Here is a 26,717-nt window from a genome sequence, read left to right as displayed (position 1 = left end):
ATTCAATCCCCTAACACCACGAATGAAAAAAAATGAGGAAAAAAATAAATTTTACCATCTTTCAAATACATTAAATTCAATGCTACTTCAAATAGTAAAAGAAAAATAAGGAAAACAAACATTACTCTCAACATTTGAATTTATTTCATGCCTCTGTATGTTGCTTTTTTATGCAACATTTTTTCTTTAGACCAAATGAGGTCAAGGTAAAATATTGTTAGAGACTTAAGAGTGTTTTCCAAACATTATCTATTGACTGGATGACATCAGTCTTGAGATTCTGAAAAAACAGAACAGTGTGACCTGCCCTGTGCTCCAGGATTAAGCGAATTGAGCTTCTAGGCAGATGTTACGTTTCCTTTATTTTATTATTATTATTATTATTATTATTAAGTAGTGGGGATTGAACCCAGGTGCATTCCTACCACTGAGTCACTTCCTCAGCCCTTTTTTAAAATTTTGAGACAAGGTCTTGCTAAGTATTATGGGGTGCAACTTAAGAACAGACCGATCACCACTGAGAAGTACAAATTCGAGAGTCTTTATTAAGCCGGCCGCTGACTCTGTCACACAATGCCCCCAAAAAACGGCTGTTGGGAGAACAGCCCCGACCATAGGGTGGTAGGGGTTCTTATACCAAAAAATCACATCAATCATAAGTGTCTGTTATGATTTGAATTACAAACTAACATCATGAGATCATCAACAGAGGGAGAAGTGGGTCAAAAGGACCCTTTCCTAGGTACAAACTAAGGAATGGTTCCTAACATCCACACAATCACTGTTCACATGGTACATTGTTTAGGAGCAATAGGAATCAAAAGAGAGCAATTTTTCTTTACATAGGAATTGTCATTTTGTATTGCTAAACATGTCACGCTAAGTAACTTATGATGGGCACAGAGACGGGTGTTCCCACGGGAGAAAATTATTTCCTACATAACATGGAGTCTCAGAGCAAAATGGAGTCTGTTTAGTCATTTCCCTTAGAGTCTTGACCTGTAACATTCTCATGGAGCCACATCTGTCAGCCCATCACACTAAGTTGCTATAGAGCCTCACTAATTTGCTGAGGCTGGCCTTGAACTTGCAATCCTCCTGTCTCAGTCTCCTGAGCCACCGGAATTACAGGCATGTGACACCGAGTCCGGTTTCCTGGGTTTTTTATTAAGTGGCTTAAATTAATTTTTAAATGTGGTAATTATGTAGCTCCAATGACGGCTCCCAGTTGATCCTGCCACCCCCAGCAAGATCTGAGCGCAGACCTGAGTTGCTTCAGCCTCCCAGGGAGGTCTGGTTTCCAATGCCCAAGCCATGATTTTAGAACCAGACACAAAAGAGCACACAGGACCTACCTTGCCAGGTCCTTTCTTCAGGGTGTCCCAGACCAGGCTTGGCCTCCCCACGCCACGCCCCTGCCCGTCACGCTCCGCCCACCATCGCGTTCCCCAGAGCGGCTTTCCACAGGCCACGCCTCTACCCAGCACGCTCCGCCCACCATCGCGTTCCCTCAGCGGCTTTCCACAGACCACACCCCTCCACGTCATGCCCCGCCCACCACCGCGGCCTCAGGCACAGCCTTCCACCAGCCACCCCTCCTGCTCGCCACGCCCACCCACCCACCGTCGCGGCCTCCCACTGACCGCCCTTTCCGTCACGCCCCGCCCATCAACGCGGTCCCTTGCGCGATCCCCTCCCCTCCCGGTCACGCCTTCCTGGACTCGCCCACCCACTCGCGTTTCCCTACTGAGGCTCGGGCCCTGCCCATCACGTCCCGGTCCCGCCCACACTTCCTCCCTGCTGCGGCGCTCGGCTCCCTGCAGACCCGGAAGCGGATCGCGGAGTGAAGGTCACAGTGCGGCTCGTGAGTTCCCTCGCTCTAGATTCTGTGCGCCTCACGGTCCCCGCCGAGTACGTGGCCGGGACTCGGGTCCCTACAGACCTCCGCGTCCCCGCACCGCGCTTTCCACCCCGAGTCAGCCCCATCTCCGCGGGAGAGCGGGATCGGCCTGCAGCCCCGGAGCCCAGCGCCGGTCCCCCAGGTGTCCGGCTGGGCCGCGTGGACGCCCCGCTCCCTCCCCGCCGATCGCCGCCTCCCGAGCGCGTACGAGTCCTTGGCGCTGCACGCCCGGCCCGCTCCGCGTGGCTCCGCAGATATCCTAGCCGCTGGGGTCTACAGCGCAGCTCGCGCCTAGCCGGGCCTGCCCTCCCCTCACCTGACCCTGCCCTCCTCGCCAGGCCCTGTCCACACCCACCCCTGTCTTCTTAGCCAGGTCCTGTCCTCACCTGACCCTGTCCTCCTCTGCCAGGTGTCAGCCCTGCAGGTCTTCCCTCCACAGTCACCCCGCGCTGTGCAGAAGGCGACTGGGCCTGGATGGTGACTTTTAGGATGTTCATGGCCCAGATTCCACCCCAGGGGACTGTGTGCTCCTTTGGAGGTGGGCATCTCACGCCATCCCCTCCCTGTATCTCACGCCATCCCCTCCCTGTGATGTGTGGGCAGAGGGCTCAGGAGAAAGAGATGAACTGCAAATGAGAGAACGGAGAAAACAGAGAGACCCTTACACAGATGGCAAGGTCAGGGATGGCGAGGGAGTTGCAGAGAGGCCATGAGAGTGAAAGAAGAAGCCATAAAGCAGCAGAGAGAAAAGCAAAGGGAAGAATCCAGAATCTCAATCTCCAGAGAGGTGAAGGGCAGCTACATAGGGAAAAGGAGCGAACAGGGGAGGGACCTCAGGCAGAGCCTGGGAGCAGAGGACAGACTATCTGCAGGCATGGCAGAGGGCAGCTGTGGTGCAGGCATAACAGGTGACAAGGGGAACCCAGGGAGGAGTCTAGGGATGTGGGTGTCCAGAGCATGGGACAGGGGCCTGCAGCAGGCAGGGGAGGGGGAGAGTGGCGGGGGTGGGGGGTGCAGAGAAAGAGGCAGAAATATGGAGATTGGGGACAAGCAGGAGCCTGGGGAGAAAGACTGACAAGAGGTGAAGGGAGTTGCAGGAATGGGGACGACCAGGTGGAGAGAAGGAATAGAGTAAGAGGGAGAGAAAGCAGGAGCGGGGAGGGAAGCAGAGTGAGCAGGAACCTGGGATGGGTGAACAAATGAGAGAAGGCAAGAATGGAGATGATAAGAGGGAGGGAGGAAGCAGCAATGAAGACGGGGATCCTGGGTGCAGATGGTGACTTGATTAGATGTGCATGAAATAGAAATATAATGATTTCTATCTTTATAATTCAACAAATTAAAAATTTGTGCTTAAATTATGTAGATGAGGATAAGAATTGCAAAACTGTCTAAAAGGTTTGTGAATTTTAAAATTATTGGGAGTAGAGAATAGCTTCCATTTTCAGCTAGAAGGCAGGGTCTTGACCCATTCATTTGTGGGTCACTCTTCTATTTTCCCAGGACAGTGTAGTGTGGGTGAGTGTGAAATAACAAAGAAAACCAGAATTCGTACTCAGTACAACACTAAACACTTATCACAGAATATGTCACTTCAGGTGACCAAAATGTGTGGGGACAAGACTAAGGAAGGAGGGTCTCAAGATCAAGGCACCCCATCAACTTTGGAAGACCCTGTCTGAAAATTTATAAAAAGACTGGGAAGGTAGCTCAGTGGTAGAGCACCCCTCAGCTCAATCCCCAATACCATAAAATGTGTGGGGATTTCTTCCCATTCATAAGCAGTTCTCCTTAAGACAACAACTTGGCGTTCTGGAATTTAACTGAGATCTGGCATTTGCTACCTGGAGGTAGTATCAGATGCCACAGTTTGAAAGTTCAGTGCCACAGCACTGCCCCCAGTTCAAATGCCAGGTGCAGGTTTCAGGTTGGAACTTGAAGTTTAATCAACTGGATGTACATCCTGGATTCTCATGACCCCTGCTCAGGTTCTATTAATTTTCTAGTTCAGCTCCCAATATTGAGGGAATTTTATTAAGATTTGTCCATTTGTTATATAACAGCCAGATAGGCCCCTTGTAGTCTTCAACATTACAGGTAGGGTGGCCTTTTACTTCTTGGGGCCTAGCTGAATATTGCTACCTGTATCTACAATATAGAAAATATTACAGTGTGTTTTAATCTAAATATTTAGTATTTACTTAAAACAGGTGAGGAAATCAATTTTAAAATTCTTTGGAGGTGTGGAAAAGAAATGTGAGACCTCAGGCCTACCTGTTCTGCTTCCCAGAGCCTCTGCCCTCATCTCCTGCTGTGTCCTCTGCTCCCACACAGGCCTCTTTTCTTTTCCTGGCACAAGGTTGCTCCAGCCTCAGTGCCTTCACTGGGTTCTGTCCCTCTGCCTAGCCCTCCATGGCCCTGCACTGCAGGTGGCCAACACCTAGGGTCTTTATTATGACATCACCTGCTCCATGGAGACTCCTGTGACCTCCCCAGCTCCTGGAACACTCCAGCCTCACTTTAGCCACGCCCTGCCCCACCTCTGGTCCATGCAGCCTGCTCTGCCTGTTTCTGCTCTTTTGGGGTCCACTGTCTGGATCCTGGTGAGAACTAGTCTCTGAGAGAGGGGCAGAAGGTGGGCAGTGGCTGGGCTTGCCGCTCTGGGAGGTGCTCCACCCTGACTTCCATGTGGTGAGGCATTTTGCCATAAGTCTTTCCCGTAACTGGACATCCCATTGATGGAGTGAGGCTGGTGCCTGACCCTAATTATTAAGGTTCATTCTCTTCTGGGTGCAGCATTGAGTATCCAGCCCTTTTATTTATTTATTTATTTATTTATTTATTTATTTTGGGGACTAGGAATTGAACCCAGGGGCACTTAACCACTGAGCCACATCCCCATCCCTTTTTATTTGAGACGGGGTCTTGCTAAGTTTTTATGGCTTCGCTATGTTGCTGAAGTTGGTCTCAAATTTTTGATCCTCTTTCCTCAGCTTTCCCAATCACTGGGATTACAGGCGTGCACCCCTGCATCCAGAGCTGAGTACCTGGCTATGTGTCCTCCCTCTTGAGGACTGAGGTCAGCCTGAGATCCCAGGAGAGGTGAGGGGGCCATGCTGTGGTTCAGATTAGTAAGGACCAGGCTGTGCCCTAAAGGGGAGCCCAGTGCTGCCCAGCTTCCCACTGCTGCAGCCTATGTGTGTGCTTCACCAGCAGGGAAAGAGGGCCCAAAGAAAGGAGTCACAAGTCTCCTGTGGGCCTTCCTGCAGGAGTTTACTCTGCCTGGGTCCCCTGGTGCAGTTTGAAACCAGGAACCATCTTCCCACATGCTGAGGTTCTGTGTGTGTATGACTGTGGCACAGGAAGGGGTGTTGTTGATCGTGAGGCTTAAACAGTATGTTTCCACCACCTAGGATTGACTTCTAGAGACTCACATTACCTGAGGAAGCAGCCCTGAAGAGGAGGAAAAAAGAAGAGGAGTTAGGAATGGCTGTCACTGAGGTAAAGTGATGTTCTCAGGTGGTCCTGAGTCCCTTCTGCAGTGCTGGGTGTCTGACAGGTGTGTCTGCTCCCCCTGGGCCTCCCTCAGCCCTTCTTTTCTACATTTAGATTCCATCCCACTGTGACCAGGTGGCAGGGAGCCCATGAGGACGATCCACTGGGTGTGGTCCTCGGAAGGATTTCACACCCTCGCAGGGGTTGGGGGCAGGTGAGGGCTTGTGTGTCAGTGCTGTTGGGCAGCAGGGATCATTAAGGCACATCTGGATGCACTGTCAGCTCTCTCTAGATGTGGGTAAAAAAAACTGCACTTTGAAGTCACATTTCGTGTGCACAGATGCTGGTAAATTCCAGAAAAGGAGACCTATAAGGGGAAATGTGTACTGTCTAATAAACTGCCTTTGTAGATAATCCAGTGAGACAGTGTTTCTGATTCCAAAATCTCAGTGACTGGGAATGGAACGGAAAGACAGTGAAACAGTGATCATGGTTGTTCTCTGGGACCCGCCTTGTCACTGGATTAAACAAAGAAGTGCTCCACCTCTGAGCTATGACCCCAGGGCTCTCCATACAGGATCTTATTAGGTTACCCTCAGTGACCTCAAACTTTTGATCCTCCTTCCCCAACTTCCCCAGCAGCTGGGATTATTGACATATACCACTGTGCCTGATGAAGCTGTCTCTTTTCTTTTCTTTTCCTATCTTTTTGGTGCCAGGGATCGAACCCAGGGTTACTCAACCACTGAACATCCCCAGCCCTTTTTTTATATTTTATTTTGAGACAGGGTGTTGATAAGTTGCTTAGTGCCTTGCTAAATTGCTCAGGCTGGCTTTGAACTTGCCATCTTACCATGTCAGCCTTGGAGCTGCTGGGGTTATAGGTGTGTGTCACTGCACCTGTCTTCTCTTTCTTAATTTTATTTATTTATTCAGTCATTTGTTTGTGGGTTTAGACCCAGGGCCTTCTGCATGCTAGCCAAGCACTCTAAAACTAAAATACATCCCCAGCTCCCTGATTTATTTTAAAGTTGCTGATGATACATATCATAAGAGGTTCATACGCAGTTTGTGAAACCCCTGTATTTTTCTTTTCAGATTTATATTGGTTCTCCTTTAATACAATAAAATTGTATTTTTTCACTCTTGATAGAGTCCTTTGTTGTACAGCAGATTTTCAGTTGGATGTTGTTCCATTTGTTGGTTTTTGCCTTCCTTGCCAGTATTTTTGGTGTCATATCCAAGAAATCATAGCTAACTCTAATGTCCTCAGGTATCTTCTGTCCCTGGTGCTAGAGTGTCTGTGTTAGGAGAGGCATTGGACTTTAAGGTGCTTTCTGAACTGGTGGACTTGGTCACCTGCATTTTGTCTTCATTGTCATGTTGTGTGTTACCACAGTTGACCTTATTAGTTGGTCCACCCTTGTTCCTAGAAATAAATCTCACCTGTCACAGTGTATGATCCTTTCAGTGTCCTACACATTTAGGTTTGCAGACATACTTTTGTTAAGTAATTCATCACCAGCACTCACTGGGGTTATTGGTATGTGGTGTTGGCCAGAGTCTGACATCAGGATAATGGTGGTCACATAGAACAATGCCTTTTGTTTTGCTTTGTTCTTTGGTGCCAGGTATCTAACCCAGGGGTGCTCAACCACTGTGTCACATGCCTGACCCTTTCTTTATATTTTATTTTGAGATAAGGTCTCACTAAGGCCAGCTGAGGCTGGCTTTGAACTTTTGATCCTCCCTCAGCCTCCTGAGGCACTGGATTATAGGTGTGTGCCATTGCATCTGCTAGAACAATGTTTTAAATGTTCCCTCTGCTCTAATTTCTTAGAAGAGTTTGGGGAGAATTAGTGTTAATCCTTTTTCAGATGTGGGGTACAGTCTTGCAGTGAAACTGTCTGTTCTTGATCCTTCTGGGAGGTTTTGGTGAGTGCTTCCTTCCCCTAACCTCTTTTTTTTGGGGAGGGTGGTATTGGGGATTGAACTCAGGGGCACTCCACTGAGCCACATCCTCAGCCCTATCTTGTGTTTTATTTAGAGACAGGGTCTCACTAAGTTGCCTAGCACCTCACCATTGCTGAGGCTGGCTTTGAACTCTTTTTTTTTTTTTTTTTTTGCTGTGCTGGGGATCGAACCCAGGGCCCTGTACTTATTAGTGGTTTTGAACTCTTGATCCTCCTGCCTCAGCCTCCCAAGCTGCTAGTATTACAGGCATGCGCCACCTGCCCAGCTTCTATGTAGTTTTTCTTCACAGTTTCTGTAAATATTCTCATTTTGTTCATTCATTATTTTCTGATTTTTGTGTTTGTTCTTTCAATTCATTGGAGCACTGTTACAACTCTCAGTATTAGTTCTTTGGCAGTTTACATATCTCTGATTTTTAGTGTTAGTTTGTGGCTGTTTAATTTTCTGCTTACATGAGCCATGTTTCCTTTTCTGTTTGTGTGGCTTGTGGTCTTGTTCTTGGAACTCCACAGTTTGAAAATCAGTCACCTTGTAGGTTTTCCTTTAGGAAAGAAATCTGCGCTGTAAACTAGGGATCTGTCTTCTCTGGGCTTTTGCTTGCTTCTTCTGAGCTGAGCTTCTAACTGAAGAAGCATTGCAGTTTCTATCCAGGGCTTCCCTGTTGCCTCCTGCTGTTCTGTGACCTCTCTGGTGTCTCAGTATGCCACCATCTGGATTTCTACTTCATTTCTGCCAGGGACGCTGCAGACATGGTTGATGTTAATTGTCTGCGTAGTTGCCTTCCCCCTACCTGACGCCTGTCTCTTCATTGTTTAGGTTCATGGAATGCAGAGCATAGTGTCTCTCAGGCAGTCCCCTAAAAAGTCATCTAAAAAGTAGGTGGATGCTCCCCTACTCTCCCTGCCCCAGGAGAAATTGAGAGGGTCAGAACTCCAGCCAGCAGGGGCCACAAACTCTCCATCTGGCCTTGCACTAAGAATTCCAGTTTCCTATGTGGTTCACCACTGAATCCAAGTGTTTATTTTGGAGTTCTCATTTGTCCATGTCACCATGAGGGAGATAATGTAAGTCTTCTATTTTTTTAAATTTTTTATTTGTTCTTTCTAGATATACATGACAGTAGAGTGTATTTTGACATATTATACATATATGGAGTATAACTTCCCATTCTTGTGGTTGTACTTGATGTGGAGTTAACTCTGGTCATGTATTCATATATGAGCATAGGAAAGTGATGTCTGATTCATTCTACTGCCTTTCCTGTTCTCATCCCACCTTCCTTGCCATCATTCCTCTTTTTCAATTCAATGAACTTCTGTTCTTCCACCCCCACACCCCTCTTACTGTGTGTTAGCATCTGCATGTTAGAACATTTTTTGGGATTGGCTTATTTCAGTTAGCATGATAGTCTCCAGTTCCATCTATTTACTGGCAAATGCCAGAATTTCATTCTTCCTTATGACTGAGTAATATGCCATTGTGTATATGTACCTCAGTTTCTTTATCCATTCATCTGTTGCAGGACACCGAAGCTGTTCCATAGCTTGGCTATTGGGAATTGAGCTGCTATAAACATTAATATGGCCACATCACTGTAGTATGCTGATTTTAAGTCCTTCGGGTAAATCTTCTAATTAGGGACTCTGGTATCTTTGCTGGAGCACATGCAGGATGTGTCGTGTGGGCATGTGTGTGTTTAATAAGGGCTCCTAAAGAAGTTTGTTTTCCATTGTTGCTAGTTCCTGCACTTCAGGATTTCTGTGTTGCAGTCATGTCTGTTTTAACCAGTCCAGATCTTTGCTGTCTCCCTTACCTCTTTTGCTTTCCACTCTACCTCTTTGTGAGCCCTGCTCACACTGCCTGCCTTGTAGTGGTGAGATAAAGCCCTGGCTAGGCTTTCTTTTCTCTGCCTTTATTTGGAGGAAATGCTGATTGTGGTGTGGGTAAAAGGTTCTTGCTTAATATCATGTCTCATTTCTTCACATTTACTTTTCGTCCTGATTGTTAATTATCCATTGATTTCTGAAAGTATGTTTTGCTGTGATATATTTTCTTATTTTAATCTGTTAAATTGTTTTGTAACAATAGCATTTCCTAATTGTTACGTCTTGATTTTACTAAACAAAACTTTATTGATAATTGCCTAAATATCTAATTTTAAATTGATGAAGTTGTTTTCTTAGTTTTGAATGTGAGTGACTTATAGGGATTGGAGTTCAGATTTCTTTGATTTGTTGTTTAGTTTTGTTGTTGTTGTTTTTTACTTGTTCTACCCTATTTGGAAAGGAGATACTGGGGATTAAACCCGGAGCCTTGCCCATACTCTGCATGCACTCTACCACTGACTACACCCCAACCTGTGTTGTATCATCTTAATAGCTTAATGTATAATGTTTATAAACAAAATAATTCATATACTTTTATTGTCCCAAACATGCCAACATGCATGTGAAAACAGTAGTGGTGAAAAGTACTAGGAAAATTATCACTCTCCTGTTATTTCATTTGATATAAGTATGTACACGTGAATGTTTGTCATGCACACATGGATGTGCAAGTGTATGTTTTCTATGAAAGACAGTCATACGTTTTTACCTGCTGAACTTTATCTTATTTTCTGTGGTCTTGCATTTGCTGTCCCCTGTCATATGAGTTGGCACTGGTAAGAATGGCAGTCTTCTGTGGCTATGTGTGCATGCATGCCGAAGTTCCATGTTGCTCTGCTTGAACTTGTTTCTGCTTCCCTCACTTCCTGTGCAGTTTAATCCTTCAGGTTTACTTTTAGTTTTTAGACATCTGGGTTAGGTGCATGCTCTTCCATGTTCAGCTCTTAGATTTGAGCAGAGTTTCTCTGGTGGCTGTGACATAGTTGTCTCCTCAGGAAGATGGGAATGGATCTTTCTCTTGTGGGCTGTTAGGTTGCCATGGCATTACTTCATGGAAAGCATGTAAAACACCCCACGTTTAGCTGGGATGTGGCTCAGTGGAAGAGTGCTGGCCTAGGATGCTGAAGGCCCCAGTTCAGTCCCCAGCACCACACACACACACGCACAATCAGAATACCCAGCATTTAGAAGCTCCACAGGCCTTAGGCACTGCAGTTGCTGTTGTCACAGTTTTAAGATTCTGACTCTTGGAAGCCCCTTGGACTGTCATCTCTGAAGACATGGCTCATGCCGTAGCTGATTAGGTGTTGAGTGCATATCATGTGGTGTGGCAGATGTCATAACTAATGCTTCCATGGAGATCAGCCTAATTGGGCTTTGCTTTGTTTGTGTGTGCTGATGATCCATTGCAGGGCCTCATCCACACTAGGTAAGAACTCTGTCACTGAGCCACACCCCAGCCTTGTGCTGGCTTTTTATTTGTGTGTTTCTTACGTTATCCACAAAATTGAGAAGTCCACACTGATATACAGGGTATAACATCTTACAAAAAAATAAACTAGAACAGAATTAGGGAGATGTAATGTTGCTCAAATGTACTTTAACATGTGTGGGAATATAGGTAAAGCAAATTTCAATTTCTCCTACTATATACTCACCACAGAGAAAGCTTCTGTGACTCCAGATGTGTGGGGTTTCCCCCACAAACCAAGCAAGAAATTCTGCAACAGAAACCAGCTGGATGTTCTTTTATTCAATTGGATTCTGACACCAGCTACTTGGAGTAGCCTCAGATCCCTCAGTGGGCAGGCTCAGTCCCTCAAGTGCCCTCATCTCAGATGCCAGTGGCAAGGACAGGTTGTGCCTGTGGTTCTGAGTGACAGGTTTACATGACTCCTGAAGCGACTCACAGAACTAAGTGGTACCCTTTACTTACCCTACCCACTTACTGTCAAGGATGCAGATGAACAGCCGAATGGAAGTGTGCATAGGCAAGGTGTGGGAGAAGACACATGGGCTTCCTCCCCTCACTAGGTGTGCCTTTCTCTGGGAACCTCCTCAGATTCAGCTAGTTGGAAGGTCCTTCAGACCCTCTCCTTTTGGGGTCTTATGGAGGTGCCATTATTCAGGCATGATTGGTTACATCATTGGCCATTGGTGCTCCACTGAACCTTCAGCCCCTGTCCCCTTATGGGCGGTTGGAGAGTGAGGCTAGAGGTTCTAATCCACAAATCCTACCTTGATCTCTCCAGAGATCCAGGTGAATTGTGCCTCTGCAAACATAGAGGCCGAGTACGTATTTCATGGTATCACAGCCTGGTCTGATATGCTCACCCCAGAGAATCCTTACACTTCTCTTCTCATTTCATGTGGAGATTGTAACTGTCTACATGTCTTCTTGGTGAAATCTATTTTTCATTTTAGGGACAGTTGGCATTCCAGGATGTGGCCATCGAATTCTCCCAGGAGGAGTGGAAGTGCCTGGTTCCTGCCCAGAGGGTGCTGTACAGGGAGGTGATGCTGGAGACTTACAGGAACCTGGTCTCCCTGGGTGAGGATACTCCCTCCTGAGGTTGGGCTCTGTCTTGTGTATCTTTGCATTTCCCTTTGCATGCCTCTGGGGAACTCTGTATTATTTGAGTAAAGTTGAAGCTCTCTTGTCTCAGAAATGAAGAACTTCCTAATGCAGCCTCTGGACTTTAACATCTCTCCTCCTCCTCTTCCTCACCATTAGGAATTGGACCCAGGGGCATTTAGCCACTGAGCTACATCCCTAATCTGTTTTTACTTTTTATTTTGAAAAAGGGTCTCACTCTATTGATGAGGCTGGCCTCAAACTTGTGATTCTCTGCTTCAGCCTCCCCAGTTGCTGGAATGACAGGTGTGCACCACCTTGGCCGACTGTCCTCTATGACTCCTAACCAGTTTTTGTTTTTTGCAGTACTAGGGATCAAACACACAGCCTTGTACATACTAGGCAAGCACTCTGCCACAGAGCTACATCCCTAACCCAACCTTTCTCTCTCTCTCTCTCTCTCTTTTTCTTTGGTACTAGGGATTGAACATACTTCCCAGCCCTTTTTACTTTTTTGAGAGAAGGCCTCACTAACTTGCCCCGGCTGGCCTCAAACTTGTGATCCTCCTGCCTCAGCTTCTTGATTAGTTGCAATTATAGTCATTTTGCTCCTGTGCCTGGCTCCTGTGCTTTTGACTAAATAGTTTTTGGAAGAACTAGAGGTCTTCATATTAAAGTATTCCTTCTTTTCAGAAGGTGGCAACAAATGGATGAATTTGTAAAATATTTTTCTAGTTCCATCTATAATGTCCCCTCTCCTCATGTACATCCAGGATTAGGATTCTGAAAGAGTCACAACATATGGGATTCCTTTCTTTTTCTAAACAGGGATCTTCCTTCCTGACCTTGGTATTATTTCCATGTTAGAGCAAGGGAAAGAGCCCTGGACTTTGAAGAATGAAGTGACAGTAGCAAGACATCCTAGTGGATGGGACTGTGTCAAAGGTATGAACACAGGTAAGAGCTCACGTGTGCAGAGTAGAAGCTGCATTGCTTGGTATTGTCTGAGAAACTCCACAGGTGGAAGATTTCTGTGGGAAAACAAGTTTTTATGCTATGAGCTCCTAAAGGAAATTTCAGACTTCACCCACTTACCATTCTATTCTTCAGAGGTGTAAAAATTTATCCTTTCACCCTCTCAAGGTATATGTATAGTTCATTAAATTTTTGTTTTATTACTGGGGATTGAACTCAGTGCCTCACACATGGTAGGCAAATGCTCTACTTCTGAACTACCTCTCTAGGCATTTAAATTTTTTTTTTTTTTTTTTAAGACACAGTCTCACTAAATTGCCCAGGTTGGCCTTGAACTTGATATCCTTCTGCCTCACCCTCCTGAGTCACTGGGATTACAGGCCTTCACCACCATGTGGGGCAAATTTTATGGTTCTTAAGTTTCATAAGTCTGCTTAATATAAATATTACTTTTGCAATAGTAGCATCATTTTCTTCTTTTTTTAATTTTTTTGGTAGATGGACCCAATACCTTTATTTCTATTTATTTATTTTTATGTGGTGCTGAGGATTGAACCCAGTGCCTCACACATGCTAGACACGTGCTTTACCACTGAGCCACAACCCCAGCCCCATAATAGTATCTTTTTCAATATGAATATTTTTGTTGTTGATGAGAAATGCATTACTTTATGTCTTGTAGATCTCTCTCCTAAACGCGTAATTAAAAAATCACCTTCAAAAATAAACACCAGCATAGAGGAGATATTCCAGACAGCCATGCTGGGAAGACATGAACACCATGACACGGAAGACTTTTGCTTCAGGGATGTCCAGAAAAATGCTTGTGACTTTCAGTTTCAGTGGAAAGATGGTAAAGGAGATTGTAAGGGAATGCCCATGATCCATAAAGGAAGTCACGTGGGTAGAAGAGATGGTGGCGGTGGACGGGGTGCAGGGAACAAACTTGAGAGTGATTGGCTTGGGTTGAGCTTTCAGTCAGGTCTGTCTGAACCGCAGCTATTTCAGTCTGAAGGGAAAACCGAGTGTGGTGAAGCGGAGAAGTCTGTGAACGGTGGTTCCTGGGTTCCACCGCCTCGAAGCATTCCTTCCAGTGTCAGAACACACGTTTCTCATGGATATGGGGATGACTTTATTTATTCTTCATTGCTCACACCAAGGCACAAAGCACACACTAGGGACAAACCTTACAGATGCCATGAGTGTGGCAAGGTCTTCAGTTACACATCGTCTCTTGCACATCATCGCAGAATCCACACTGGAGAGAAACTGTACAAGTGCACTGAGTGTGGCAAGGCTTTCTTCAGGCGCTCCTATCTCTTGGTACATGAGAGACATCACACGGGAGCAAAACCTTACAAGTGCAATGAGTGTGGCAAGGTCTTCACTCAGAACTCACACCTAACAAGTCATCGCAGAACTCACACGGGAGAGAAGCCGTACAAGTGTGCCGAGTGCGGCAAGGCCTTCAGTGTGCGCTCTAATCTAACCAACCATCAGGTGATCCACACTGGAGAGAAGCCATACAAGTGCAATGAGTGTGGCAAGGTCTTCAGCCAGACCTCGAGTCTCGCAATTCACCGGAGAACTCACACTGGGGAGAAACCGTACCGGTGTAATGAGTGTGGCAAGGTCTTCAGCTCACACTCAAACCTCAACACCCACCAGGTCATCCACACTGGAGAAAAGCCCTACAAGTGTTCTGAGTGTGGCAAGGTCTTCACCCAGAACTCACACCTGGCCAACCACTGGAGGACTCACACGGGGGAGAAGCCGTACAAGTGTGCTGAGTGTGGCAAGGCCTTCAGCGTGTACTCGAGCCTGACTACCCACCAGGCAATACACACGGGGGAGAAGCCATACAAGTGCAACGAGTGTGGCAAGGTCTTCACCCAGAACTCACACCTGGCAAGTCACCGAGGAGTTCATAGCGGAGAGAAGCCGTACAAGTGTGATGAGTGTGGCAAGGTCTTCAGCCAGACCTCGAACCTCGCCAGGCACTGGAGGGTGCACACTGGGGAGAAGCCCTACAGCTGTGCGGAGTGCGGCAAGGCCTTCAGCGTGCGCTCCAGCCTGACGTCCCATCAGGTGACCCACACTGGAGAGAAGCCGTACAAGTGCAACGAGTGTGGCAAGGTCTTCAGCCAGACCTCGAGCCTCGCAATTCATCAGAGGATTCACACCGGGGAGAAACCGTACCGGTGTAACGAGTGTGGCAAGGCCTTTAACTCACACTCAAACCTCAACACCCACCAGGTCATCCACACTGGAGAAAAGCCCTACAAGTGTTCTGAGTGTGGCAAGGTCTTCACCCAGAACTCACACCTGGCCAACCATCGTAGAACTCACACGGGAGAGAAGCCGTACAAGTGTGCTGAGTGTGGCAAGGCCTTCAGCGTGTACTCGAGCCTGACTACCCACCAGGCAATACACACGGGGGAGAAGCCATACAAGTGCAACGAGTGTGGCAAGGTCTTCACCCAGAACTCACACCTGGCAAGTCACCGAAGGACTCACACTGGAGAGAAGCCGTACAAGTGTGATAAGTGTGGCAAGGCCTTTAGTGTGCGCTCGAGCCTGACTACCCACCAGGCAGTCCACACAGGAGAGAAGCCGTACACCTGTAATGAGTGTGGCAAGGTCTTCAGTCGGAGCTCCAACCTTGCAAGTCATCGAAGAACTCACTCTGGACTCAAGGCTTACAAATGAGTGTAGCAAGGTCTTCCTGCATAGTCCATTCCTTGCATGACATCTTTGCATTCATTCTTAAGAGACTTTGTAAATGCAGCAACTGTGTAGGGCCATCAGGAGTTGACCCATGGCTGGGGCATGGGGGAAGAGCACTTGCCTTGCATGTGCCAGGCCCTGGGGTCCATCCCCCAGCACGGACAGTAGTGCAAGCACTGGTAGACCTCAGAGCATATAGAAAAAGTCTTCTCAATATAATGCGCACAGCAGAGGCTTCAGTCCAACCTCACAGCTCACTGGACAGCAGAAATATGTCCTTGATGGAACCATACAAGTGGAATGTCCTTACAGGGGCTGTTACCTAATGACCGGACCTGCCGATGAGGGTTTCTGTGAAGAAGATCTCTACTTCTTCATAATTAACCCTGGTCACTACATTTTGTGGAGTACTTCCAAGTCAAAATACTTTTAAGACTCATGTGAAAGCTGCAAGGACTTTTGGAAAGCAACTAATTACCTTCAGGTCAAGAATTACTTTATTCAGTCATTCGAGGTTTCTTGAGGAGGGACCTTTGCTATATGTAATGTTCACCCTGAGCTTTGAAACCTGTCTCACATTGGGCCTGCCTTACAGGTCTTTCACTGTGGTCTCTGGGAAAGAAGTATAGGATGAAAGGGCTTACTGCATTGTGAGTATCATTTTCTATTCACTTTTTGGGAAGATGAACTCTGCAATTGAAATTAAATATTGTCTAAATTAGCACTTGGAAGAGGCAGAGAATAGTGACTTTAAGTGAATACAAGTCACACTTCCTGTGTGCTGGGGGAACTTCTGTAGTTTATAGGAAAAATCATTCCACCAACTGTGAAATAAAACAGACCAAGAATGTGCCATCCTGTGGCTCATATTGGATGAGTCACAAGGCTTATAGGGACATATTGAGGTAGAAAGAATCCAAGAGAATGGTAACCACATTCTTCATTGAATGACAGCAGTTCTCATTTAGCAGAGACTGAAGAATAATTACTCTTATTTTTGAAATTGAAAGAATAGTCATTAGAGTGGAGAATTTAAAGAACCAGAATGGGGGCTAGGGGGTGGCTCAGTGGTAGAGCACTTGCCTAGCTTGTGTAAGACCCTGGTTTCTATCCCCAGCTCCACAAAAAAGAAAACATAGGATTTCCTTCAGGATGATTAACTGCTGGCCTTACATTTTGCCACTACTTTCCTAGAATGTATCATTGATCTGATGTTTTAATTAAAATATAATCTTTTCATTACTGTGAGTGATTTGTTTTTTCTACCAATTTTCCTTTATCTCACTGCAGTGCTTCATAACACACAGCATCAAGACACTGTTACGGTTAAGAGATCCAGACTTTGTGTGTGAAGTCAAGTATCACGCAGATTTGGAAACCTATAATCATATTTGCCATTGAATTATTGTACTCACACTCTACCTTAGGATACTTATGCATAATGAAAATGCCATGTAAGTGGTTTCACATTTCACCCTAAATCTACATCTGTGGATAAATATGCACTGTATTACACATGGCCCTTTCTTCCACACTGAGACGCCATGCATTTGATTTATATAAACTGCAAATACAAACACATTAAGAAGATGACAAAATGAAAGTGTGGGGAAGAAAGAGTGACACCTTTTTAACAGACATGCTGAGAGACTACAGGCTCATGAAAGTATTTCCAACATCACCAATCCATCAAGTGTCAGGAGCATTTTCTGCCTTTTCCATGCATACCCTTCTGCCTGTAGAGATTGTGGAAAAGAACTACACAGCACTCCAGCGTGCCTTTGGTTGTGTTCCTTAGGAACTTGTAATTGTTTCTAGAAATGAACAGTAGGACACAGGATCTCAAAATATGTTCAGCAAGTGTGCACTGCCATTGTTACTATTACTGAATTGTGAGTCAGCACTTTAGTGAGGGGGATGAATCACAAATTTGCTCTTCAGCAACCAGATACTTCCCATGGAAGACTGGATAATCTTTCTTACAGCTTAATATGGTAATGAGTACATTTCCTATTAATATCGGGTCATAGTTAATTTGGGTCTGAATAGAAGTATGAACAACACAAATTTACTGCAATTGTAATGAAACATGGAGGAGCCATTTAAAACTGACAAGGAGATAAAAAGTACTGTGCTGAGAAACTGTGGACAGAGACCTGGCCTTGTTCTGGACTGCTATAGTTAAGGTAAGCCTTAGCAGCAGGATGCCATGGATTCAAATCCTGAGCCAGTCAGTTAATGGGATATGATGAATCTTTCCAGTCTTTTTGTCCTAGGTTCCTTCATGTGTGAAATGAGAATATCACCAATATTTACTTCACCCTGAGGCAGAAGCATGGGGTTTGCATGCTATTGTGGACACACGTGGGCCAGAGCCAACTGGCACATACCTGGCCTTCATCAAGAACTGAATATGATCAACCTCACCTAAGACACAACCCAGGTGTCAGTGACAAGCACAGCATGCATGATCGACTCTCAACTCTCCTATGAGGGATGCGTGCCCAGCATTCAGGTAGGCAAAAGTGGCCATGACTAAATTACAGTCATCATACCAAGTTGTCTTCCCCAAACATGGGAGCAGGATATGAGTAAATTCACATTTGGATCAGAGAGATGGCACATGGACATGAAGATGAGCTGTCATACTTCAGGGGCCCCCAAAGTGAAAAATCATGATCTGTCGGCAGGACCTGTTTCCTAGTCTAAACTAGGAAACAAACTCTAGCCCCATTATCTTAAATTATACAAGAAGAACACTTAAGGGCTTGAGTATGATTCAGTTCAATGCTTGCCCAGCATGCATGAGGCCCCAGGTTCAGGCCCTAGGAGTGGAAAAAAAAAGTAGTAGAGCAAAAAAAAAAAAAAAAAAAAGACAAGATAGTAAAGTGCAGAAGTTGAGTCATTGAAGCAGGGTTAAGACTTGCTTTCACAGCCTGACGGGATTCCATGCTGAATCAATCACAATTTCCACCAGAAGAACACACTGAACAAATCTATACTACATACAATCCTCATTACAAAGTGTGAGAGGGATAAAGATAAGACAAATTCACATAAGGAATCACTTTTTTTCTATATTTAAAAATGAGCTACATAGTACAGTGCTTAAAACCACTCCCCAAATTGACACTTTTATGTTACAGTTTGGATCTGGAATGTCCCCCAGAGGCTCACATGGTCAAGGTTTTGTCCCCAGATGTGGCACTATTGGGGGAAATCAAGAGGTGAGTCACTGGGGGCATGCCCTGGCAGGGTGCACCTTGGCCCCAGCCCCTTCCTCTGCCTCTCTGCTTCTTGGCTGCCATGAGGGAGGCTGCATGGCTTTCCCATGCTCCTCCACCATGGAGAGAACATCATGGGCCTTGCCTTTGACCCAAAGCAAATGGCCACCAACTGTGGGCTGGAAGCCATAAGTCTGCAAATGTGCATCAGAATAAATCTTTCCTCCCTTTTCTCAGATATTTTGTGACAGCAACAAAAGGCTCACTAATACAATGATCTGGAAAATTGTTCAATCATATTATCTTATTAAACATTTCCAAACAATACTTTGCATGGAACTTCCATGAAAAAGGTAGGTAATTTGTATAAACATTATTTCAAAAATATTTTAACAATCATACTGTAGACCTGTGCATCAGGAAATTACACTATTGGCATAACAAAAATTGTAAATTAACTCCATGACAACCAAGAGGTCAGGAGTATCAGCATAAGCACTCAGGGTTGTGCTGTAGCTGACCCATTTTGATGCTTACTATTGACACTGTTCAAGTCTCACTACTCCCTTTCTGTTGTGCCCATCTGGGCAAGCTATGATGAACCCTAAGTGCTCCCTTCGTGTGGCAGCTGCTGGGAATTCTGAAGATGACCAGGCTCCTCACCCCAGCACCACCCAGGACCCCCATAACATGAGGCAACCACTTCTGGACAAATGCGGAAAGTCTACCCTGCTTCCCTAGAAGGCCTCCTTATGCTGTGAACATTCTGTGATCACTTAAGTGTATGGCACCGTTGTTCCTGACAAAGCACTGACCTGGGTGTGGTTCGATCCTGAAATGTGAGTGGTCACAAGTGCAAAGAAGCAAAAATGTTAAGGGCAAATACATGAGTTTCTAATTTACATACAGGAAAAATTCCATCATGGATGTTCGTTCATTCTGAAGAGGAAACTCATGGACATTAATCTTCGCAGGATATTTCACAAGCACTTTAAGGACAAAAAGGTATTTTTATCCTTATTCCCTGAGTTTTCTTCTATTTCATACTACATTTCAATTTTTACTTTATGTAAATTAAGGTACATCCCATGCATTCCTGGTTTGCTCAAAATGTATCATAAATCTCATGTAATAAAATTGTGTCTTTTTATGATTATAAATGAATAATTTCCTTTCACAACAATCATGTTGTTCTTCATTGACTCACAAGAAAGAGGCATTTAGAAACATGATACGGGGCATATTCCGTACCAGTGAGGTCAGGATGTCAGTCTGCAACTACACTGTGTGTTTTCATTATATACAGTAAGGGTTCTAGTCAGACTGCAGAGAGGACAGATAACACAGCATTTCTATGAGGGATTGTGCCTCCAAGTGTGGGTGGTAGAAAGGAAGTATATGTGAACATGAACAATCACTCTATGAAGGAAAATACCAGGTATGAATGGATGGAAACAAACGACGGGGAGAAAATCGAGTATCGTGTGCACAGTGAAAGAAGCAACCATGTCATCTTTTTCTGCAAGGTCCTCTGGCTGGTAGGAACACCAGCCTCCGGGGAGGGGCAGCAGAGCCATCAGGGACTGACCACAGACCACCTCCTGTCAAAAACTCTAGCTGGGAACTTCTCCCCAACTATCATTGCATATGGACAACCTCTACAGATGCTGGTTAAGTGCAGAGCTGACAGTCATCTCACACAGAGACATCAGCTCACCATCCTGCACCATCTCGGGCCTCTAACTCCTGTGTAGGTGTGAGCAGGCTTGCCTCCATCACTGTAGAACTCCTGACACCTAGTGACCACCTCCATGTCACAAAATGTACTCATAAAAAGTACCTTTATTTATGGACCCTTAAGCATTTCACTTGAACAGTGAATGGAAGAAATATACACTGTAATATGCATTACACTGATGGAGAAAATGGTGAGACAAATATATATTATGAAATAAAAGTTCTTTTAGACTTCAAAATAAGTCATGTAACTTACTGGTTTATATCATACTCCAAAAGTGATATCTTATCCCTCAGGAAAAATACTCTTCTGGTGAAACTGGTTTAATCATATGGATTAATCATCATCATTTCCAAATGTCTTCATGGAAGTACTATGATCATCAATCAGGTGATTGATCAAAGCAGCATTTCCAACAACTTCACTGTGGAATGGGAGATGTGTGTATAACAAAGCTGCAATGGCTAACTTGGTTGGCTGCCTGGCAGGTGGAGGCAGGGCAGGAAATCCGCAGCTGTTGGCACAGCGCTCTGTCTGCGTGAACCTGGGTGTTGGCTCTCCACAGCAGGCAGTAGGTGGGCACTTGGTTTGCCCTGCAGCCAACCCTCATCTTGGGGCTTGAGCTACCTAGAACCAGTGCACCAAACGACCTAGCAGGGCTCCCTCCTAGGCAGTCACAGGGCACGCAGGCAGGGAAAGGCAAGGGGGGATGAGCTGCCGTACATGGGGGCTACCCCCTTGGTGGTTAATTCAGTACTGAGGGGCAGCAACCCATAGTGATTCACTTTGGAAGCTTCTAAATCAGGCAGCCATGGATTCCAATCTACTCATTTACCGCTCCCTTCTCCCTTCCCTCCAGTTATTCCTCCCCCTCCCATCCTACAACCCAGCTCATCAGTCTGCCACCCTGACCAGCCTGCGATCGGCAGCCATTGGCCTGATCCTTAGTCCGCAAACTTCCTCATCAGCAATTGGCCCGATTGTCATTAGCCCATGAAATTTGAGTAAGAGAAGCGACCCTGCCATACTCTTTCTCTCTCCTCAGGGCAGACACTGCCTAATACAATCTCTTGTGTGAGTTCCTGGGTCCAGAGTGGTTTTCCTGGGCACTTTTCACTTTTCAGTGTGTGTGACAGGAAAAGGAATATGGCAAACCATGAGCATGAAGAAACCCGGAGCCTCCCAAAGCAACAGGTGTAAAGAACCAAGAGCAAACATTCAGGGACCACAGAGCTTGCCTAGCCCTTGACGTGGGACTGTGCTCACCTGTCCTGTCACCACTGCCATCCTCTCTCCACTGGGTAAGATGTTAAATTCCCCAGGAGAAGCTGAAGTCTGAAGATCTACCACTATTGGTACATTTGTGGTTTTTCTCCAGCAGGAATCCTGATGACAGACTTTTACCTTAAGGCCTGTTTACATCCAATACACTGGTAAGGTTCCTCTCAATCCTGGACTCACTGAAGGTTACTTAGCTTTAAATGAGGCCTAGAGGCTCCGCATATTCATTACACATAGAAGATACTTTCTCCACTAGGAACTCTCAGTGGTCTTGCATGGTGTGAATGCCAAGACTCTCTCTAATGCACTTGTGGCTTCTCTGGGATGAGACCGTGACAATATGGTAGGAAATGTCAGTGAATGCCTTGCCATGCCCTCTCGTTGTGGATCACATGATTGGCCAGGCCAGATGCAACCTACAGGCTTTGCCACACATTTATAGGGTTTCTCTGTACCATAAATGAGTTATATGGGAGATGCCAATCTGACTGAAGAGTGCAGTATATTTATTGCATTGTTTATTTTCCTGTTTTCTTATTTGGGGATTAAACCCAGGGACTCAAACATGCTAGGTGATCATTCTCCCACTGAACTTCATCACCAGCCCTCTATTTCATTTTCAGACTGTCTCCCCATGTTGTCCAGGTGGGATTTTCACTTGTCATCCTCCTGTGTCTTTCCAAAGTAGCTAGGATTACAAGTGAACCCTACCACCCCAGTGCACAGTGATTACATGCCTAATGCTTCTTTCCAGTATGAATCCTACAGTGATGTGCTAGAGATGAATTCAGACTGAAAACCTTGCAATAGACATTACATTTGTAAGGTTTCTCCCCTGTATGAATTCTGTAATGATAGCCAAGAAGTGAACTGTGACTGAACACTGCTACATTCATTGCATTTGTACGGCTTCTCCCCAGTATGAATGATCCGATGTTCTGCTAAGTATGAGTTGCAGCTGAAGACCTTGCCACACTCAATGCATCTGAAAGGTTTTCAGTGTGGATTTTTTATGATTTGCAGTGAAAAGCTGTGGCTGAAAATACTGCCACACATTTTATTTGTAAGTTATCTCTCCAGTTTGAATTCTAAGATGAATTATAAGGTTAGATTATAAATGGAAGAACTTGCCACACTCACTGCATTTGAAAGGTTTCTCTCCGGTGTGGATACTCCAATGTTGTGCAACATGTGCACTCTGCTTGAAGACGTTCCCACAGTCATTAAACTTGTAAGGCTTATCACCAGTGTGAACTCTATATTGACTTGTAAGGATTGACAATTTATTATAGACCTTGCCACTCTCAGTGCATTGGTACACCAAAACTCATGCAATGAACTGAAGAAAAAATCAATAGGAGGACATTAGGGTAGTGAGACTTAACAACAAGGATCAACAAGAATCGTAGGTCAACTAACTACACACCTCAAGGGGAAATGAGCCAACTAAAGACAACAGAAGCACAAGGAAGGAAAAAGTGTCTCTAGAGCAGAGAGATGTGGTATAGAGGACAGGAACACCCACCACGCAGCATGCTCACCTGACAGAGGATTCCCAGGACCACACCCAGGGCACCTCCTCAGGGGTTCCCTGACACTGGGTCACCATGGGAGGGAATCTAAGTGCACAGGACAGCAACTTAGGAGGCCCAGGGGGTGCAGACACACCTGTCAGACAGGAGGCTGCAGACACATGAGGCCATCAGCTCCCACACCCAGCACTGCAGAAGGGACTCAGGACCACCTGAGAACATCACTTTACCTCAGTGACAGCCATTCCTGACTCCTTTTCTTTCCTCCCCCTCTTCAGGGCTGCTTCCTCAGGTAACGTGAGTCTTTAGAAGTCAATCCTAGGTGGTGGAAACATACTGTTTAAGGCTCACAATCAATAACCCCCCTTCCTATACCACAGTCACACGCAAAGGGAGGCTGGGCAACTTAGCATGACGGTCCCCGGCTGCCCACCACATGAGGCAGACCCAGGCATAGTAAACTCCTGCTGCAAGTCCCACAGGAGACTTCTCTTCTTTCCTTAGGTCTCATTTCCTTGCTGGTGAAGATGCAGGTCTTCCCACATCTTTCTCACAAGCCTCAAGAGCAGAGTGCACTCTAGTTTTCTTGCCTGTCTGAAAAAGTCACGTTTTTTCTTTCTCCTTTAAAACGTGAAGCTTACAAATATCATAATATATTGTACGATTTCAATATATGTGTTCAGTCAGGCACCCTAAGAATAGGATCACTCTGGAGATGCTTAGGACTACAAGGGAGAGGCATCCAGAGGAGATCAGGAGGTCAAAGATACACCAAATAGGTGGAAAGGCCCACCAGATATCCCAGCATGGACTTGAGAGACAACTAACCATGGGTCTCTAGGGTTCATGGGAGAGGTTTCCAGGAGAACTGGAGACCTGAATGGGGTCAAAGCTGTGAGTGAAATGATGAGGAGACAGTGGGCACAGACAGGCTGAGCAGAGAGCAAAGCTCAACTGAGGGGCAGCCCCAGGGTCTGAGAACCGGGTGTGGGGCTGCCAGCAGAGGAATTGCCAATGTGGTCAGGGAGGAGACAATGAATACAAGCAGAGTTTTAAGATAGGTAGGATGTCCTCAAAGCTAAGACAAAAGAAGAGGGAGTCATCAACCGCACAATGTGCTACTGACAGGAAAAGAGACATGAAGAAAAAACATTTAAAATGGATTTAGAAATGGTGAGTCACAAAAACCTATGAAAATTAAAACATTAGATTCAGTTAATGAGAAACCTTGATTGGAACATGTCACTCCAGAATTTGAAGACAGTGTATTAAACAGTTGTCAGAATGTAAATGTTCTCTAAAAGGAGAATACATATTACAGAGAGAAATGTAATTAATAAAGAATTTTATGTTTTAGAGACAGAAGAATGGAAATTAAAAGAAGGCTTTTATTCGTGTGTTTGGAAAAGTTTAATGTCAGTGTTCTTTGGACATGACCAGAGTAATTCTGTGTGTGGAAAACTGATGATACACACAGTAAGGACGCCACACCATTTTTGGACTGTGAGACAGGATGGCAGGTGCATGACCAAAGGGTCAACACCAGCCAGGGGCAAGGACATACCCACTTCAGCCAGAAGTGAGACACAAGCCTTGAAATGAGAGAGCAGCACGGACAAGATCTCTTCCTTTTATTGTCTGATAGAGGAAAAATCCACCCTGTTTTGGCTGCTCTGACATTCAACACACAGTACCTCCTCTCTATTCACCAAAATGCATACCTGGTTTTTCCAATAATGAGGAGTTCTCTAGCAGATTCCTCCCTGGTATCTCATGGATCCCAAAACACTCTTCTTGCATTCAGTTAATCTTTAGCTGGGCTCTTACTAACTGCCTGTTCCTCTGTAACCTGTGTGTCACTTTCTTCATAACAAGCACCCAAACAAAAGTGCAATGTTTCCTTCAGGGCTGTGAACCCCTCTGGCCAAATAACAGGGCCCGAGCAGGGGGTCCCAATGGTTTAAGGTGACTGGCATGCCAAGTGGGGAGCGCTGTAGGAGAAAGCTCTGTGGCATCTGAAGCTAACTCCAGGTTGTAACTGCCAGATCTGAATATAATTCCAGAACGCTAATTTGGCAAGTGACACAGAAATCCTTTGTTGATGGGGAGAATCCCCTACACATTTGGGAGACGTGTGTGTGTGTGTGTGTGTGTGTGTGTGTGTGTGAAGTACTGTGTGCTGAGTGGTCACGATGCATTCAGTGTGAGAAAAGGAAAAACACGTTGTTCTTTCTATCTCATACATTCCCTACATGACACCACAAATCAGGCAAGGAAGGAGGGTGATCCTCAACAGTTCACTCACTGTCTTTGGGCTGGATCAGGGGGCTATCCTGTTACCCCAGTAACTTTAAAATAACAAGCCTCATAGACAGTAGTTTGCAGTTTCTTTCCTCACCTCTATTCTGTTCCTTTACCACCTCCCACTGGGGGTCCTGCTCACTCTGCTTCCCTCCCCCCTCCTGCTTTCTCCCCCTCTTACTCTATTCCTTCTCTCCACCTGGTCGTCCCCATTCCTGCAACTCCCTTCACCTCTTCTCAGTCTTTCTCCCCAGGCTCCTGCTTGTCCCCAACCTCCATGTATTTCTGCCTCTTTCTTCCCCACCCACACTCTCCCTCTGCCCTGCCTGCTGCAGGCCCCTGTCCCCATGCTGTGGACACCCACATCCCTAGGCTCCTCCCTGAACTGCTCCTCCCTGGGCTCCCCTTGTCACCTGTTATGCCTCTTCTTGTCCCAGCACCAGCGCTGCCCTCTGCCATGCCTGCTGATAGTCTGTCCTCTGCTCCCAGGCTCTGCCTGAGGTCCCAGGTAGCAGGCCAAGGCGGGGTAAGAACAGGGCAGGTAAGAGGACATGGCTGGGCGAGGAAAGGATCGAGTGAGGACTCGCCCAGGTGAAGAAGGACAGGACTGAGGAGGACAGGGCCAGGTGAAGGTAGGGCTTGGCCTGCAGAGAGGACAGCGAGCTCCGGAACGCTGCCCAGGCCGGGGAGGGAGCGGCGCCGAGCGGAGCGTCCACGCGGCCGAGCCCGAGACCCGGCGGGTCCGTGCCAGGCGCCGGGGCCGCAGGCCGACCCGACTGTCCCGAGGAGACGCGGCCACTAAAGAGGGAACTCACGCGCCGCGCTGCCACCCCAGCTCCGCGATCCGCTTCCGGGTCAGGAGGAGAGCGCCCGCTAGAAGCGGGGTAGGAGACACCGAGGGTGGGCGGGGCCGCGGGGGCGGAGTAAGGGGCGTGGTCAGAGGGACGCGAGTCGCGGGTACCGCCCCGCGGTGGGTGGGGCTCCACGCGCAGGGGCGGGGCTTGGGGAGATGTGGCTCCTGGGACCTGGAGCCCCTGCTTGTGGAGCCACAGGCCTCTGAAAGGGACGCAAAGTAGAAGCTGAAATGCGAAACTGTCTCCGTGGATGCG

At 46.3% G+C, this 26,717-nt stretch overlaps 1 protein-coding gene and 1 pseudogene across 1 annotated transcript; one reads left to right on the top strand and one right to left on the bottom strand.

Annotated features, from left to right (window-relative positions):
• LOC124966823 (signal peptidase complex subunit 2-like) overlaps window positions 1-26,451 on the bottom strand; it is a 45,268-nt pseudogene extending 18,817 nt beyond the window's left edge.
• Window positions 1,838-16,776, top strand: LOC124966817 (zinc finger protein 160-like). Its single transcript, XM_047528541.1, has 6 exons — window positions 1,838-1,911; window positions 2,310-2,438; window positions 5,314-5,401; window positions 11,680-11,806; window positions 12,659-12,787; window positions 13,488-16,776. Exons 3-6 carry the CDS (start codon window positions 5,387-5,389, stop codon window positions 15,512-15,514), a joined length of 2,298 nt encoding a protein of 765 aa, XP_047384497.1. The 5' UTR covers window positions 1,838-1,911; window positions 2,310-2,438; window positions 5,314-5,386; the 3' UTR covers window positions 15,515-16,776.
• Window positions 26,452-26,717: the final 266 nt, after the last annotated feature.

The sequence above is a fragment of the Sciurus carolinensis genome, chromosome 16, assembly GCF_902686445.1.
Source record: "Sciurus carolinensis chromosome 16, mSciCar1.2, whole genome shotgun sequence".
In the NCBI taxonomy this organism is placed as follows: domain Eukaryota; kingdom Metazoa; phylum Chordata; class Mammalia; order Rodentia; family Sciuridae; genus Sciurus; species Sciurus carolinensis.
Note: the sequence above shows the minus strand (reverse complement) of the source record. Positions and strands in the feature narration are given on the sequence as shown.

Coding starts and splice junctions, on each gene's coding strand:
- LOC124966817 (XM_047528541.1), top strand. Junction 11,807..12,658: donor CAGGAACCTGGTCTCCCTGG/GTGAGGATACTC, acceptor TTTTCTAAACAG/GGATCTTCCTTCCTGACCTT. Junction 12,788..13,487: donor TGTCAAAGGTATGAACACAG/GTAAGAGCTCAC, acceptor TATGTCTTGTAG/ATCTCTCTCCTAAACGCGTA.